Source organism: Arachis hypogaea, chromosome 10, assembly GCF_003086295.3.
Source record: "Arachis hypogaea cultivar Tifrunner chromosome 10, arahy.Tifrunner.gnm2.J5K5, whole genome shotgun sequence".
In the NCBI taxonomy this organism is placed as follows: Eukaryota; Viridiplantae; Streptophyta; class Magnoliopsida; order Fabales; family Fabaceae; genus Arachis; species Arachis hypogaea.
In genome coordinates this window covers 110,307,989-110,322,310 of record NC_092045.1, presented here as the reverse complement: position 1 = coordinate 110,322,310, position 14,322 = coordinate 110,307,989, and the positions used below count along the sequence as shown (strand labels likewise).

Here is a 14,322-nt window from a genome sequence, read left to right as displayed (position 1 = left end):
TCCAACAGCATCAGCAGTCCTTTTTTCAGCCTAACTCAGATTTTTGCTCAGCTCCCTCAATTTCAGCCAGAAAATACCTGAAATCATAGAAAAACACACAAACTCATAGTAAAGTCCAGAAATATGATTTTTGCCTAAAAATTAATATTATTTTACTAAAAACTAACTGAAACATACTAAAATCTACATGAAATTACCCCCAAAAAGCGTACAAAATATCCGCTCATCAGCAGATGTAGACTGTTTCCTTGGATAGAAAAAGAGCGGCAAGGGTAGTTCAAGTTTTCCTAACTATATCATGCTAACATGCATCCACTATTTGCCACTCATGAAATGACAGCCTTGTCCAGAATCACTGTCAAAAGATTGAATTCACGTCCCAGAGACCAAGTTAGATCATTGTGGGCATCAACGCTTAAGTTGTATTCCTTGAACTGGCCGTTGTAAGTTATTACAGACATAATAGCCCTGGAAAATTGGAGATGTCGATAGTTCAACAAGCATATAGGTACCATAAATTAATTGAAACTTGGTAAAGGCAGAAATTGTTAACAATTGGATTCCACATTCAGTTCAATGAACAATTAGTTTGAAGTGACTATACTATATAACTACTTAAATAGTTCTAAGTCTTGATTTTCATCTAACTGACCATAGTTTGTGTTATTATATATAAGGAATTTTATAAGAACTACCTACAGAACCTCAGACCATTATAGTATTAGTCCTACATGACCAAGAAAAGACTATTAAGTCCTACCAAAAGTTGTACAAAAAGAACTACAACAAACCTTGTGCAACAGAGCAGCAGCTTATAGATTTGAGAGGTATATCATGCTAAGAATTATAAGCAATCAGGTTAAAAATTAATAGACATTTGCAGGATCTCTGTTTAAGATGAAGGTCAAAACTCAGTCTTAGAACACATGTCAAAAGCAAACAATAAACACCAGGAGAGACGGGCATCAATGGGATAAAATATAGACTAAAAAAGTGTAAACAATCGCCTTAAAGACTAGAGGAAGCTTAGAAAAAATAAGAAAATGTCTTAACCAATGAATCATATGTATTTAGTTCATGTTTGTAGCAACCAAAGACATGTAACAAAAAGCAAATCATCGAAAAAAATGAACAACCATGCAGATCTGTCCTGCTTTAAGCATAACTAAGCATGATATTACACAGTAAATCATCGAAAAAAGGAGAAATATTGATTTCTAGTAGCGATCTTCCTTTAACATTCGTTTTCATGCACTAAGTGATTATTTAGCAAGACAACAACAAATTCAAGGTGCAATCACTAATATATTCAACTCACATTTCCAACAACAAAAATATTTAGCTAAGTAATTATTTGAGCATGACAGCAACAAATTCAGTACAAAATTCATCTTAGTGATGATTTTAAGCAACAAAGAAACTAAGTCAACAAATTATTCAAGGTTCGGTGGTAATAAATACTAACAAATTCACGACAATGATGATTTTCAGCAAAAATAAAAACTAGTTCAGTTATATTTTCTGCAACAAATTCAAATGCAGTGATGAATTAGGGCAACAAAACTGAAAAAAAAAAGACCAAAGAAATTTATCGGAAATCATCAAATCGGGGACCAGCTTCTGGTTGGGCGAAGGAATCTGAGGGCGGGGAGGAAGCTGACGGCAAGATTCAAAGTATGAAGATGACAACGACGACCAACCTCGGGACCGGCTACTTCTGCCGCCGGAAACGACAAGCGCGAGAAGGCGCATGACTAAGTCCGAGACGGTGAGGAGCCATGGAGCGACGACGACGACGACCAGTCCCGGGTCTGGGTGCTTCTGCCGCCGGCGACAACGAGCGCAGGGAAGGCGTGCGAGTGCGACTGAGTGCGAGATGGTGACGACTGGCGACACGGAGAGCGACGAAAACCTTGAGTGCGAGACCCGAGACGAGAGAAGGAGAAAGCTTGAGATCGCGATAGTGAGCAGAGAGATGAGACGAAGAAGACGAAGGAGACGAAGGAGATGCTGATTGCTAGGGCTAGGGGTTTTTTGGGGTTAGAGTGAGAAATTGGTGAGCCATTGAGATTGGGTTTGTCTTGGCTTGGGCTTGGGCTTGGGCTACCAAGAGTTTAGGGTTTTTTTTAAGGACTTAATTGTATTACCAGAAAAAGGACTTAATTGTAATTATATATTTTTATAGATTTAAATGTCTGCAAAATAAAAGTTAAGGATATATTTGTCATTTTGATAAAAAATTTAAATATGATTTGGTTCAGATTATGTAAACCGATCGGATCAAATCAGCTCTAATAATTATAATCAACCGATTTTATTTTGGTTTAATCAAAATATTTTATTGACCGATTTAATATTTCGTCCAATAATAATGTGACACGCGTACCGTCTTTAAAAAAAGACGTTTTTGATGTGTTTATCAGAGTGGCCTCCATAATTTTTTTGAACAATAACTAATCAAATCAAAACACACTACATTTTCAAATTATCTACCTAAATCTTAATATAAGAATAAATATCCGCACATTTAGTAGAATAAATACCCGATATATCTATTGTTCAAATTATTTAGTACTTTTATTGTCTACCTGTGATAAATACCAAATTAAAATATGAAATTATGCTTGATGACATACCTGCTTACGCAACTTGCTTGATGACATACCTCCTTACGCAAATTGTAAAAAGTACGGAAGTACCAAATAATAAATGAATTATATTTATACACTCTGCTATATGTTATAGCAGCAGTGAGACGAAAGTTTACAGTGTGTGTGTGTTTTACTGTTTTTTTCCCACTTAGTATGACAAGAAAGGTTGGGTTTTTGAACCTTATCATCATATGTAACATATCATACGAGTTAATAAAAGAAATTTGATTATTATTATGATACAATATTTCCACGCCTTGTTACATATACACTACTACAAGAACAGACAATGAGGTTGAACAAACTATGCCAAACCAAGAATCCTCAAGAGTTAAAATTATACAGCAAGAAGATTACTTTTTATGTTTAACTTTTCATTTTTCTTTTTATATAACATTTTAGAGAAATAATTTAAATTGTATTTAATTCCTCTCCATTTAATAATTTAGTAAGTTTTGTAATAACCCATTTTCATGACTCAGTATTTAGATTTTAAACAATGTTACATGTATACTAAATTCATCAATTAAAATTAGTTATTAATGTAGAATACATATTAAAAATAAATTAGATTATGTTCGTAGTATTTACTAAGAGTTTTTAAATTTTTTTTCTCTTCATTATCTTTATACTTTTAAATAAAAGTTGAATTTGAAAAATGGTCGTATAACTTAGCTTGCATCCAATCCATATTTTAAATAACCCAAAAAAATTGACTCTTAATACATGTGACAGAACTTATTATTAGATATAAAACAAATTATGCAGATCCATGGCATTTTTTTTAAGAATATTACTGGCGACTTTACTTAATAATGTTTAACTTTGTCGTCATTCCATCTTTTTATATATATAAGGTTGAGTATAAATTTACACTAATTAAAGTTTGACTAATTTAAAAAGTTAACAGATAAAAAGTTAGCCACTAGTAATTATTTATCTCTCATACATATAAAATATATTTAAAATATGTAAAATAAATATTTATAAAAAATAAAGAAAATGAATACTCTGTCTATCAATTTTTTTATTAGTTTATAAATATATTTTATTAAGAAATATAAAAATATTAAATAATTACCCAAATACTCTTCTAAAATTAGAGAATACTTTTTCATATATTATTGTACAGTAACTTTGTAAATATATTATTTAACAAACGAACAATAGTTTAAATGACATAATCTTTTTATTTTCATCTAAAAATTTTAAATTTGAGTCTCATTCCTAATTTATAAAAAATTGTACATTTATTTAACACGTGATGAATTTAAATACAATAGTCACCTTATTGATATTGAGAGATATTTTTAACGGTCAATAATTTTTATTATTTTTTATTATTATTTAATTAATATAAATATTAAATTATTTTTTAATAAATAAATTTTACTAATTTGTGTATATTAATTTTAAAAAATATAAATATAAATTATATTAATTTATGTGTATAAACTCTTATAAATATAAATCAAACTAAATATTTTTTGTATAAAAAAACTCTGTAAATATATAGCTGCAAATTATTACTGACATAAATTGATAATGAGTAATGCTAGGGGCAGCAACATTTGTGATTGGTAGCCATTAACTAGTCATCAATGATGATTTGATGGTGTGAGATTGATGTGAAATTTCATCCAATAGCTCACCTTTATCTGATGGTTACATGCTGGCCAAAATGCAATAAAATTGCTGGCACTTAGACTTTTCCATTGATAATATATACAGGTGATGTAGCGTTGCTCCAATATTTATATGTGCAATTCCAAGTATTATTGAACATGAGCATCTCACATCAAATAATCAAATCACAAGCATTTTAGAATTGAGAAATAGGGGAGAGAAAATGTTCAAAACCAAACATGTAGCTCACTGTTTGGTCTTGGCCTACCCAGGACAAGGCCACATTAACCCCATGATTCAGTTCTCTAAGCGTTTATCACACAAAGGAATCAAGATCACACTTGTAACCACTCTTTCCTTTTGGAACCAAACCAACAACAATAACAATAATTTCTCTCCGGATATCGAACCGGAGAGCATCTCAGACGGGTATGACGACGGCGGCCATTTAGCCGCCGCCACCCTAGAGATCTACAAGGACACCTTCTGGAAGGTTGGACGCCAAACTCTATCAAACCTTATTCGCAAACTCGGAAGTGATAGTTGCAATTACAATAATGTCCCTGTGGATTGTGTTGTTTATGATGCTTTCATGCCTTGGGCACTTGATGTTGCAAAAGAGTTTGGAATCCTTGGTGCTGCGTTCTTCACTCAGCCATGTGCCGTGAACAACGTATACTTCCATGCTCACAAGAAGTTGATTGAGTTGCCACTTTCGGAATCGGAATATTCGTTGCCGGGGTTGGTTAAGCTTTTGCCACAAGAGTTGCCATCTTTCTTGTATGAGTATGGATCCTATCCTGGCTACTTTGACATCGTTACGGATCAGTTTTCAAACATTCATAAGGCAGATTGGGTGCTTGCAAACACATTTGATGAACTCGAACAAGAGGTAATAATATATAACTCCTCACTTTTAGTGGCTCATCAAATTTTACTTTTGTTACGGTGAATAATGGTTTAAGTTTGGTTTATGAATTCGGTTATATATACCGGAAAAGTTTACCCACTTTATTATATTATCTCTACCAGAGGGGAAAAACATTATTAGATATGTGTTGTGCACTTTTGAAAATAGACTGATATTAACCGTAATAAATAAGAGAAAAAGTAAATTGAATGTGAAGTTGATAATTGAAGTAGGTAAAATTTTAATTAAATCAGTTAAATTATTTAACAGTTATTTATGTGAAGTTATTGTATCTGAGTTTTTACTAAAAAATAAATTAATAAATTATAAAATTGATTTCTTTTTTAAAATAATTAATTTGATTATTTGCAGACGAGTTTTTTAAATTTTAACTATTTATATGAACATAATAAAATAAAAATTTAGAATTTATCTAATTAATAAAATGTGTTTAAATATATACGACATTCTCACTCTCATTTTTATTGGATATTACTTTATTATTATAACTGCTGGTTGTCTTTATCACAAAATATTAATTTAATGAACCGATTTGACTTGTCAAACATTGAATAAATAAATGAAAAAAAGTAATTCTTGTTTTTATTATTAATTTTTAATTTTGATATATTGATAATATAAAATTATATATTTAATTACATCCACTATTAGATAATTATTTATATTATGAATGTAAAATATAATTAATTTTGTTGATGTAATCATATATAATTGAATAAATCTGTAAAACTTTCTTAGTGTATGAATATTATTTTTACTATCTCTACTGATGTTATTATTTAAACTATTACTTTAGGTGATTGAATGGTTGTCAAAGATTTGGCCACTGAAGACAATAGGACCATGTGTACCATCTATGTACCTAGACAAAAGACTCCAACATGACAAGGACTATGGTATTAGTATCCATAACCAAAACATAGATGCTTGCATTGAATGGCTCAATGACAAGCCCAAAGGTTCAGTTGTGTATGTCTCTTTTGGGAGCATGGCAGGTCTTAGTGAGAAACAAACCGAGGAACTAGCTTATGGTTTGAAAAATAGTAACTATTATTTCATGTGGGTGGTTAGAGCTTCAGAACAAAACAAACTTCCAAAGGGAACATTTTTTGACACATTAGAAAAGGGTTTAATAGTTACATGGTGTCCTCAATTACAAGTGTTAACACATGATGCTGTTGGGTGCTTTATTTCACATTGTGGTTGGAATTCCACATTGGAGGCTTTGAGCTTAGGTGTTCCTATGATTGCAATGCCACTTTGGACTGACCAAACCATAAATGCAAAGTATATTAAGGATGTTTGGAACATGGGGCTCAAGGTTGTGGTTGATGAGGTGGAAGGTGTGGAAGGTGTGGTTAAAAGAGAAACTATTGGGAATTGCATAAAGGAAATTATGGAGAGTGAGAAAGGGAATGGAATTAAGGAAAATGCCATCAAATGGAAGAATCTTGCTAAGGATTCTGTTGATGAGGGGGGAAGTTCTGATAAGAATATTGAAGAGTTTGTGGCAAAGTTGGCTCAGTATGCTGCTGCCAAATGATGATGCAATTCTAAAATTTGTTATTAATGTGGACTTCTAAGTTGAAATTAAAATAATAAGGTTGTCAATTTAATTTGAATAATATATATCTGTATGGGTATGGTGAGAATTTGCCTATCACATGGGTATATGCCCTGATTGGGTAATTTAGTAATATTTTTCTATCAAAAAAATAGGAAAACCATTTTTTTTCTATTGAGTTTTGTCTGATTTGAAATATTTTCTCTTTTGATTTTTTTGGGTACATTTTTGTAATTGAATCTGATTTTTTGAGTTGAATTATATATTATGTGCTGACTGCTAAGCTTGTGTTGAACATTTTTTTGTTAAAAAAATGCACTATACTTCTAGTGTAATTGATTATAATTTATAAAATTGTTGTTAGATAAGATTTTGTGTCTAATTTTTGTTTAATTTATTTTTTAATAAATTTTAAATATTTAAAAATAATTATTTTTATATTTTAAATTAAATTTTAATTTTAACTTTCTTTAACAAATTTAACACTATTTTTTAAACACCATAATAATCAAATTATTTTTAATCTCACACATCAAACTGCGGGAGTTTTGGCAAATTTTGAATAGGGTGGCTTTTTTTCCCCTCTTGCCACCTAGATTAGTATGGATTATTAATTCAGTCAACTTTTGTTATACTTTTTACCAAAAAAATTCCGATAATATACTTCATTGTTATTTTAAAGTATTAGTTGTCCAATTTTAATCCTAAAGTATTATTATTAGAGAAATTTTATGGTATTAACAGTGTAAATTACCATGTGATGTTGGTGATAAATGTCACACAATGAGAATAACATGTGTGTTCATAAGATAACTGAGTTGAGTATTGTTTATTCATCCGTTGTGATGGAAGATCATAATTTCTGTTTGAGCTTGGTAATCATATTTGTTTAAAGAATTGTGTAATAAAAAAGAATTGAATTTCAGAAAAAGTGTGATTGTTGGACTTTTTTTTGTTTAGTAGAGATGGACCGGATTGTATAAGATAATAATAATTCGGTTTCATTAAAAATTAAGTTGGGTTGGTCTAGTGGTTAGCTCACTAGTCCGCTTAAGTAAGTGTCGGGGGTTCGAATTTCGCCTTGTGCATGCAGCAACCCATTGGCCAGCGGCAAACCCTTAAATGGAGTTCAGTACCGCGGCGGATTAGTCCTTAACCTGTCGAATTGGGAGATACCGTGGAAAACCAAAAAAAAAAAAAGATAATGGCATGAAGCATCTTTAACCGTTCGATTCCATCAAATGATCATCGAGAAACAACCGAACACAAGATTTCTTTAACCGTTCGATTCCACCAAATGATCATCGAGAAGCAACCGAACACAAGATTATGGCATGAAGCATCTTTAACCGTTCGATTCCACCAAATGATCATCGAGAAACAACCGAACACAAGATTTCTTTAACCGTTCGATTCCACCAAATGATCATCGAGAAGCAACCGAACACAAGATTTCGAAGCGGACTAACGTGACTTTAAAGCTGGTGACTGGTGACGCTCATCTCTATTGAGAGATAAAGAGAGAGTTAGAATTGAGAGGATCTGTCATAACTTAAATTAAAAGAGAAGATGGTACAGTTTTTATTTTGTACGTACTAACAACACTGTCTTTCTCTACTTGTGTCTCACAAAGACTTAGAATTCTACCTTCTTTCAGTTTCGCTGTCTTCTTCCAAAAACATAACGTCCAATACTCCACCTTAAAGCTAGGAACCTATCTTTATTTTTTAGCCGTACAAAATTGTCTATTTTAATTCGTACCTACCAAAAAAATAAAAATATGCTAACCCAAAATCTTTGGTCCATCTTATTTTTAATCTAAATACTTCATTATCACTGATTAGTAATTAAATCTACGAAACAACAAACGAAAAAATGAAATAAATCCAACGTTAGCGGCTAGCCATATTCACAAAGTCCCATTCCGCACTATACAATATCACGCGTCAAAATCCGTCAGCGACACCTATGATCCACATCACATGATGATCACCACCATCAGCACTTTAGTAGGTCCCTTATTATTTTATATATATCAATATATTATTATTTAAGAATAAATATAATCGGATTTATAAAAATTAAAAGTAAAATGAAATAAAATAACATTTAAATTACTTGGACCAAAAGTCCGTCCATTTAACATGTTTTAACAGATTGGGCCCAGCCCAAGAAGCAAGCTATTTTTTATTCAACTGATAGCCCATATATTGCTCAGACTAATGGAACTTGGCCCAAGCTCAAAGCCCAAACGAGTTGGTGTTTGTTGGTTGTCTGTTCCTTTTCCGCCACGATCTCAAGTCAAATACTTCAACTTCTCGTCTTTGTTCTCTCCCTCCGATCCTGCAATGCACTTTCCTTCATCTTCTCTTCCTAACTACCTCTTCTTCTGCCAATCATCGTTGCCAGTACACTTCATCATGATATATAGGTATCTTAATTCTGTTTTTCGCTTCCTTTTTCTCGCTGCTTTTGTCTATTGGATTAGTTTATATTTTGTATTATCAATTTTAATGCTTCTTGAAATTGGATTTTGTTCGCACAAATAATCTTTAGGGTTTCCAAAGCTAAAACTCTTAATTGAAAACATGCAAATATGAAAATATGAAGTTATATTGTAATTCATTTTCCATATACCCTGATTTTATTGACAACTAAACCGCACTAAGTTGAGATTTACCAATGTATTAATTCCGTTAAAGGTGTTTAAAACTTTAATCAGAGTGCCGTAAGACATTATGCAAAAATAATTGCTAATTAGACGTTCAGATTGGATTTCTCATATGTTGCTGATTTGTGTTCTCATGAATGTGGGAACTGTGACATTGGAATGACATTTTGTTTATCTGTCCTGTCTTGATGCCGCTTTAACCCTTTTTGTTTACTGTTTTTCATGTTTTCTTCCTTATATATATATATATATATATATATATATATATATATATATATATAATCTTGTGGCTACTTATATGATGTCTTTGTGTGAAGATGACAGATGAAGATGACAGATGAGAACCATTAGATAATTTGACATATTTAATTAAATTGCTTGATATAATACATGTTCACATCTTAGCTATCATCTTCATATAAAGACATCTTTATTGCGACTTTGCGAGTCACCATATAATATACTTTAAATTTTAGGCACCCTTTTGATGATTAATGGATTAATTCATGATACATTGTGCTTTTATCTGTTGTTTTATCCTTCTAGAAAAAGTCACTAATCCTTCCTAGTTTCTCTTGCACTATGATAGTACAAGCATGAACTGTAAAATTATGTTATGAATTTGATATTTCTTAACCAAAAATCAAGGTTAGAGTTTGGAAGTATAGGCTCCTCCCTCTCTTGGATTCAACTTTTCGTAAAAAGCAATTTTATGGGGATTTGTCTGCTAATATAATCAGGAAAACATAAGCAAGAAGGAATTAACAGCAAAAGGGAATGCAAATTCAATAGGATATGTACTAGATAGTGCTAGTCGATTTGTCATGATGGTGTGTAAACTGAAACTTTATGAACAAAATATGTTCCAAGAATACAAAAGGGTGGCAGATGATAAGATTAATTTAATAGTTTTAAATCATTTGCTATGAATATTCGATTTTAAAGATTTAGAATATGTGAGTAGTAGTGTGACCAACATATCAAGCTGTAAGTTGACGCTAAATTTCTCCATCATTTTCATGCCAGCATTTAACCTTCTACCAAACAAACTTCACGTGCAAGTGAGCATGAAGACTTTGTGTATGAAGTTGCAACTTGTAGTACTTGTTGGAGGTTGCTAACAGTATAAAGCAAAGATTGTTTAAAATGGTATCCTTGCTATTTGTCATTGGGGCTTGATATTTCAAATATCTTTGTGAAATTCCATGAAATATATGCAGCTCTTAATGCTTGAGTTAGAGAATGTGGCAAACTTGATTTTATTTGTTTATGTCTAATAATCTGTGGAATGTATTCAGCTTTTTCTTATATATATATATATATATATATATATATATATATATATATATATATTACTGGTAGTGCTAAACTATACTAAATTGCACATGTTCTTTCTTCCCATCATTTTCTTTTTTGTCAATATAATTTTGTTATGTTATTTGTTATTTTTGTTCATATTTGCAGGTTCAATTGGCAAAGGACATTGGATTGGGGTGATATAAGATGCAATAAGACCTTGGACTCTGACTAGACTAACATTTTGGATTTTAGTTTTGTATATAGAAACATATTGATCCCTGCATTACAATTCTGTTCTCTTCTTTCGGAATGGAAAATAGGATGGAGCTTCATGCAATACAAAGAAACGGCAATATAATTTGTAATATTTCAAAGCAAGCTATTGAAGAAACAAGAGAAACCGAGTCGGATGAAAGAAAAAATGTCAAAGAATTTTCTTCTTACACTGATGAAACGAGGACAATATCTGTTCCTGACATAAATGGAGAGTTTAGTTTAAAACTTTCTAGAATGTCTCTGACTGGAGGACGAATTGGATGTTTGAAGAAAAAGCTTCTCATTCTTGATATAAACGGGTTGCTTGCAGATGTTGTTTCTCCTCGTCCAAAAGATCACAAAGCCGACAGAATTGTGGCAGGACGAGCCAGTGAGTGAAGATTCCTATTATTCTGCATATTTTGATATTCATCCATGTTTTACTAATTATGCTGTCTTCATTTTCAGTATTCCAGAGACCCTTCTATACTGAGTTTCTGAAATTCTGCTTTGAGAAATTCGAAGTTGCTGTATGGTCTTCGAGAAAAAAGTACTATTCGACATCTTTTTGAGTAAATCTGACTTCTCAATTAAGTAAACATTTTTGTTTTGCATGTCCTGTTTCCTGCTCCATAAGGCGTTTGTTTCTGAGAACAGGATAAGACAAGACACTAAGAACAAGACATAAATGACAGAGACATAAAATTTGGTGTTCTTGTATTCTGTTTGGTAATAAAGTAGAACAAATTATGAAAATCTAATTTATTCTCATTTTTTTTTTCATTCAAAAAATTTGAGAAGAAAAATATAATAATAAAAAGTATAATTATAAAAAACTAACAAGAATAATGAAAGAAAAAATAAAAAATAAATTGTATCCCTTATTAGTATCTTTGTGTCCTTTCTGTCAGGATAGATACAAAATACACTAATTCAGTGTCTCTAAACACAATGTCTCTATCCATGTCTTATCTGCTAAATACGATTTTGTATTTCTGTGTTTTTGGCTTAGTGTCCTGTTTCTGTAAACAAACGCAACCTAAAGTTTGGAATTACATGTATCCTCTTTACTTTTTGACATATTGTAGATTGTTAACAATCAGCAGTACAGACTAAACTGATTTCTTGATTTTCTTTTTCATTGCAGAAAAAATGTTCAACGAGTCCTTGATTATTTAATGGCAGACATGAAAGAGAAGTTGCTCTTTTATTGGGTAAACATTTGTTTAGCTCTTTTCTGAGTTACAAAATCTCTCTATTTTTGTTTCTCAATGACTTACAGAGAGTTCTCTTGGTTTAGTAAATTTAGTAAATTGTCACTTTGTTAATTGTTTTTCTTTTTCTTTTTTGCCTTTCTCTACTTTCTACTTTCTATACAAAAGAATTGGATTTCATTAATACACATCTCTGGAGTTCTCCCAAATTTTTGTATCTTACCAAGAAATTGAGGCATTTCTTAATATATTTCAACTATTTGTCACTTTTGTCCTGGGATAAACCCTGTTTGGATTCCAGTTGATTCTACAGTTGTCACTTTTTGCAGGATGCTTCTCATTGTACAGGAACCAATGTCAGAACTATGGAAAACAAGCACAAGAAGGTGTTGTTTAAGGATCTGAGGAATGTTTGGGAGAAACGCTATCCTAATCTTCCTTGGGAGAAAGGGTATTTCAACGAATCGAACACATTGCTGTTAGATGATTCTCCGTACAAAGCATTGCTGAATCCTGTACATAAACAAAACAAACTTTGCTTTCTTTATGCCTTTTTAAGCCAAATTTCTTTCTTACAATGTTAAATCCTAATTTACTTTAGTAAATTTTGTTCAATTGTTTTAGCCACACACCTCAGTCTTTCCTCTTTCATTCAGTTATCAGAATAGGAGTGACGACAATGCACTAGGTACATATCCTTAATCTTTTCAAAGACACTAAATTATTTGATTTTGCTTTTTGTTTTTCTCATATCCACTTGATTGGCCTTCATTTTCTTTAGCTTTTTCTTTACTTTTTGGCTTGAATCTCATTTAATGCAACATGACATTCTTTAACTGTTTACAATTTTGGTGCCTAAAAGATGCATCTAGGGAATTGCGAGTGTTTGTTCATTTCTTCTTTTCTGTAAGAACAAGAACAACAACCAAGCCTTATCCCGCTATGTAGATTAGATCTTATCGAATCTAATTGAACAGTAACCTGATTATGGTTCATGACAGCTGATGGAGGCGACCTGCGAGAATATCTAAATGGATTGGTGAATGTCGAAAGTATCCCAAACTATGTCGAGGAACATCCATTTGGACAAGAACCAATTACTAAAACTAGTCCTTCTTGGAACTTCTACCTCCAAGTTCTTGATAGCCTTTTTGCTTCTCAACTTGAAGACAATGTCTCTGCTAACTTAAACAACCAAGTGCATTCTTCCTATTGAATTATCCAAATCCTATAGATTTTCTATTATCTATTTTTTATATTTTCAAAGCAAATGGAGATATAGAAGGGTCTCGATTTTTCTCATCAAATATACAACAATTGTTTCATGAAGCATCAATTTTTTTTTTGTTCTCTTAACATTGTTGTAAAACTCTTTAATTAAAGGTTAGTTTGGTACAAAAAGGGTAAAAATAGAGGAGAAAATTTCAAGAGTTAGATTTATGAGTAATGTATTGTTATTATATGGCTGATGATGATTCCTTTATAACATACTGATAACATGTATGAATAGTTCATTATTACTGAGAATTTAGTTTTGCTTATGATTATATCTTATGGCTTGTTTCTCTTTGCAGTATTTTCTAATTTCAAAATTAAAAGATTGAAATTGAAAATAGGGACTTGTTTGATCTCTCTTCCAGCATCTTTTTCTTGATTGTAACAGGAGTTGTGATAAATCAGATAAATGATTTGTGATACTTGAACTTCGCGAGTTTCCATCAATGAACGAAGTTCAGTTTCCCAATAAAAGAAAAAAAAAACCCGTTGATGAATTGTCATTTTATTTTGGTTACCTTTTTTTTATTTTGGTCTACTGGAGTGAGCGCTAAATTTATGTAGTTGTGATTGGCCCAATTGGTTGATTCTAATGTGAAGTAATTTTTTTTTCTTGGGTTTTCACATCACATGTGCAAATAAATAAATAAATAACATTTCAAATATGTCCCCGTTTCTAAACCAAAAAAAAAAAAAACATTTCACATATGTAAGTTGAAAATTTAGTTCTGGTGGGTTGATTAGGACACCGATGTTTGATTTGAAAAGAAAAAAAAAATTCTCAAATAATTCGTTTGCCAATTCTAGGTAAATGTAAAATGAATGGTTATTATAAT

At 31.5% G+C, this 14,322-nt stretch overlaps 2 protein-coding genes across 3 annotated transcripts; both read left to right on the top strand.

Moving 5' to 3' along the window:
* The first annotated feature begins 4,412 nt into the window (after positions 1-4,412).
* Positions 4,413-7,067, top strand: LOC112716520 (UDP-glycosyltransferase 74G1). Its single transcript, XM_025768442.3, has 2 exons — positions 4,413-5,169; positions 6,005-7,067. Exons 1-2 carry the CDS (start codon positions 4,501-4,503, stop codon positions 6,749-6,751), a joined length of 1,416 nt encoding a protein of 471 aa, XP_025624227.1. The 5' UTR covers positions 4,413-4,500; the 3' UTR covers positions 6,752-7,067.
* A 1,959-nt stretch (positions 7,068-9,026) lies between these two features.
* Positions 9,027-13,758, top strand: LOC112716519 (uncharacterized FCP1 homology domain-containing protein C1271.03c). 2 transcript variants are annotated; one of them, XM_025768440.3, is made up of 8 exons: positions 9,027-9,203; positions 10,470-10,592; positions 10,908-11,388; positions 11,466-11,547; positions 12,145-12,211; positions 12,541-12,726; positions 12,836-12,899; positions 13,213-13,758. In XM_025768440.3, exons 3-8 carry the CDS (start codon positions 11,052-11,054, stop codon positions 13,425-13,427), a joined length of 951 nt encoding a protein of 316 aa, XP_025624225.1. In that variant the 5' UTR covers positions 9,027-9,203; positions 10,470-10,592; positions 10,908-11,051; the 3' UTR covers positions 13,428-13,758. The 2 variants fall into 2 exon arrangements, with proteins under 2 accessions (XP_025624225.1, XP_025624226.1); XM_025768441.2 differs by lacking the exon at positions 10,470-10,592 and having other exon boundaries at positions 9,028-9,203.
* Positions 13,759-14,322: the final 564 nt, after the last annotated feature.

Excerpts from the sequence above, each read along its gene's own strand:
- LOC112716520 (XM_025768442.3), top strand. The coding sequence starts at position 4,501 with ATGTTCAAAACCAAACATGTAGCTCACTGTTTGGTCTTGGCCTACCCA. Across the intron at positions 5,170-6,004 it reads TTGATGAACTCGAACAAGAG|GTGATTGAATGGTTGTCAAA; the intron begins GTAATAATATAT and ends CTATTACTTTAG.
- LOC112716519 (XM_025768440.3), top strand. The coding sequence starts at position 11,052 with ATGGAAAATAGGATGGAGCTTCATGCAATACAAAGAAACGGCAATATA. Across the intron at positions 11,389-11,465 it reads AATTGTGGCAGGACGAGCCA|TATTCCAGAGACCCTTCTAT; the intron begins GTGAGTGAAGAT and ends CTTCATTTTCAG. Across the intron at positions 12,212-12,540 it reads AGAAGTTGCTCTTTTATTGG|GATGCTTCTCATTGTACAGG; the intron begins GTAAACATTTGT and ends CACTTTTTGCAG.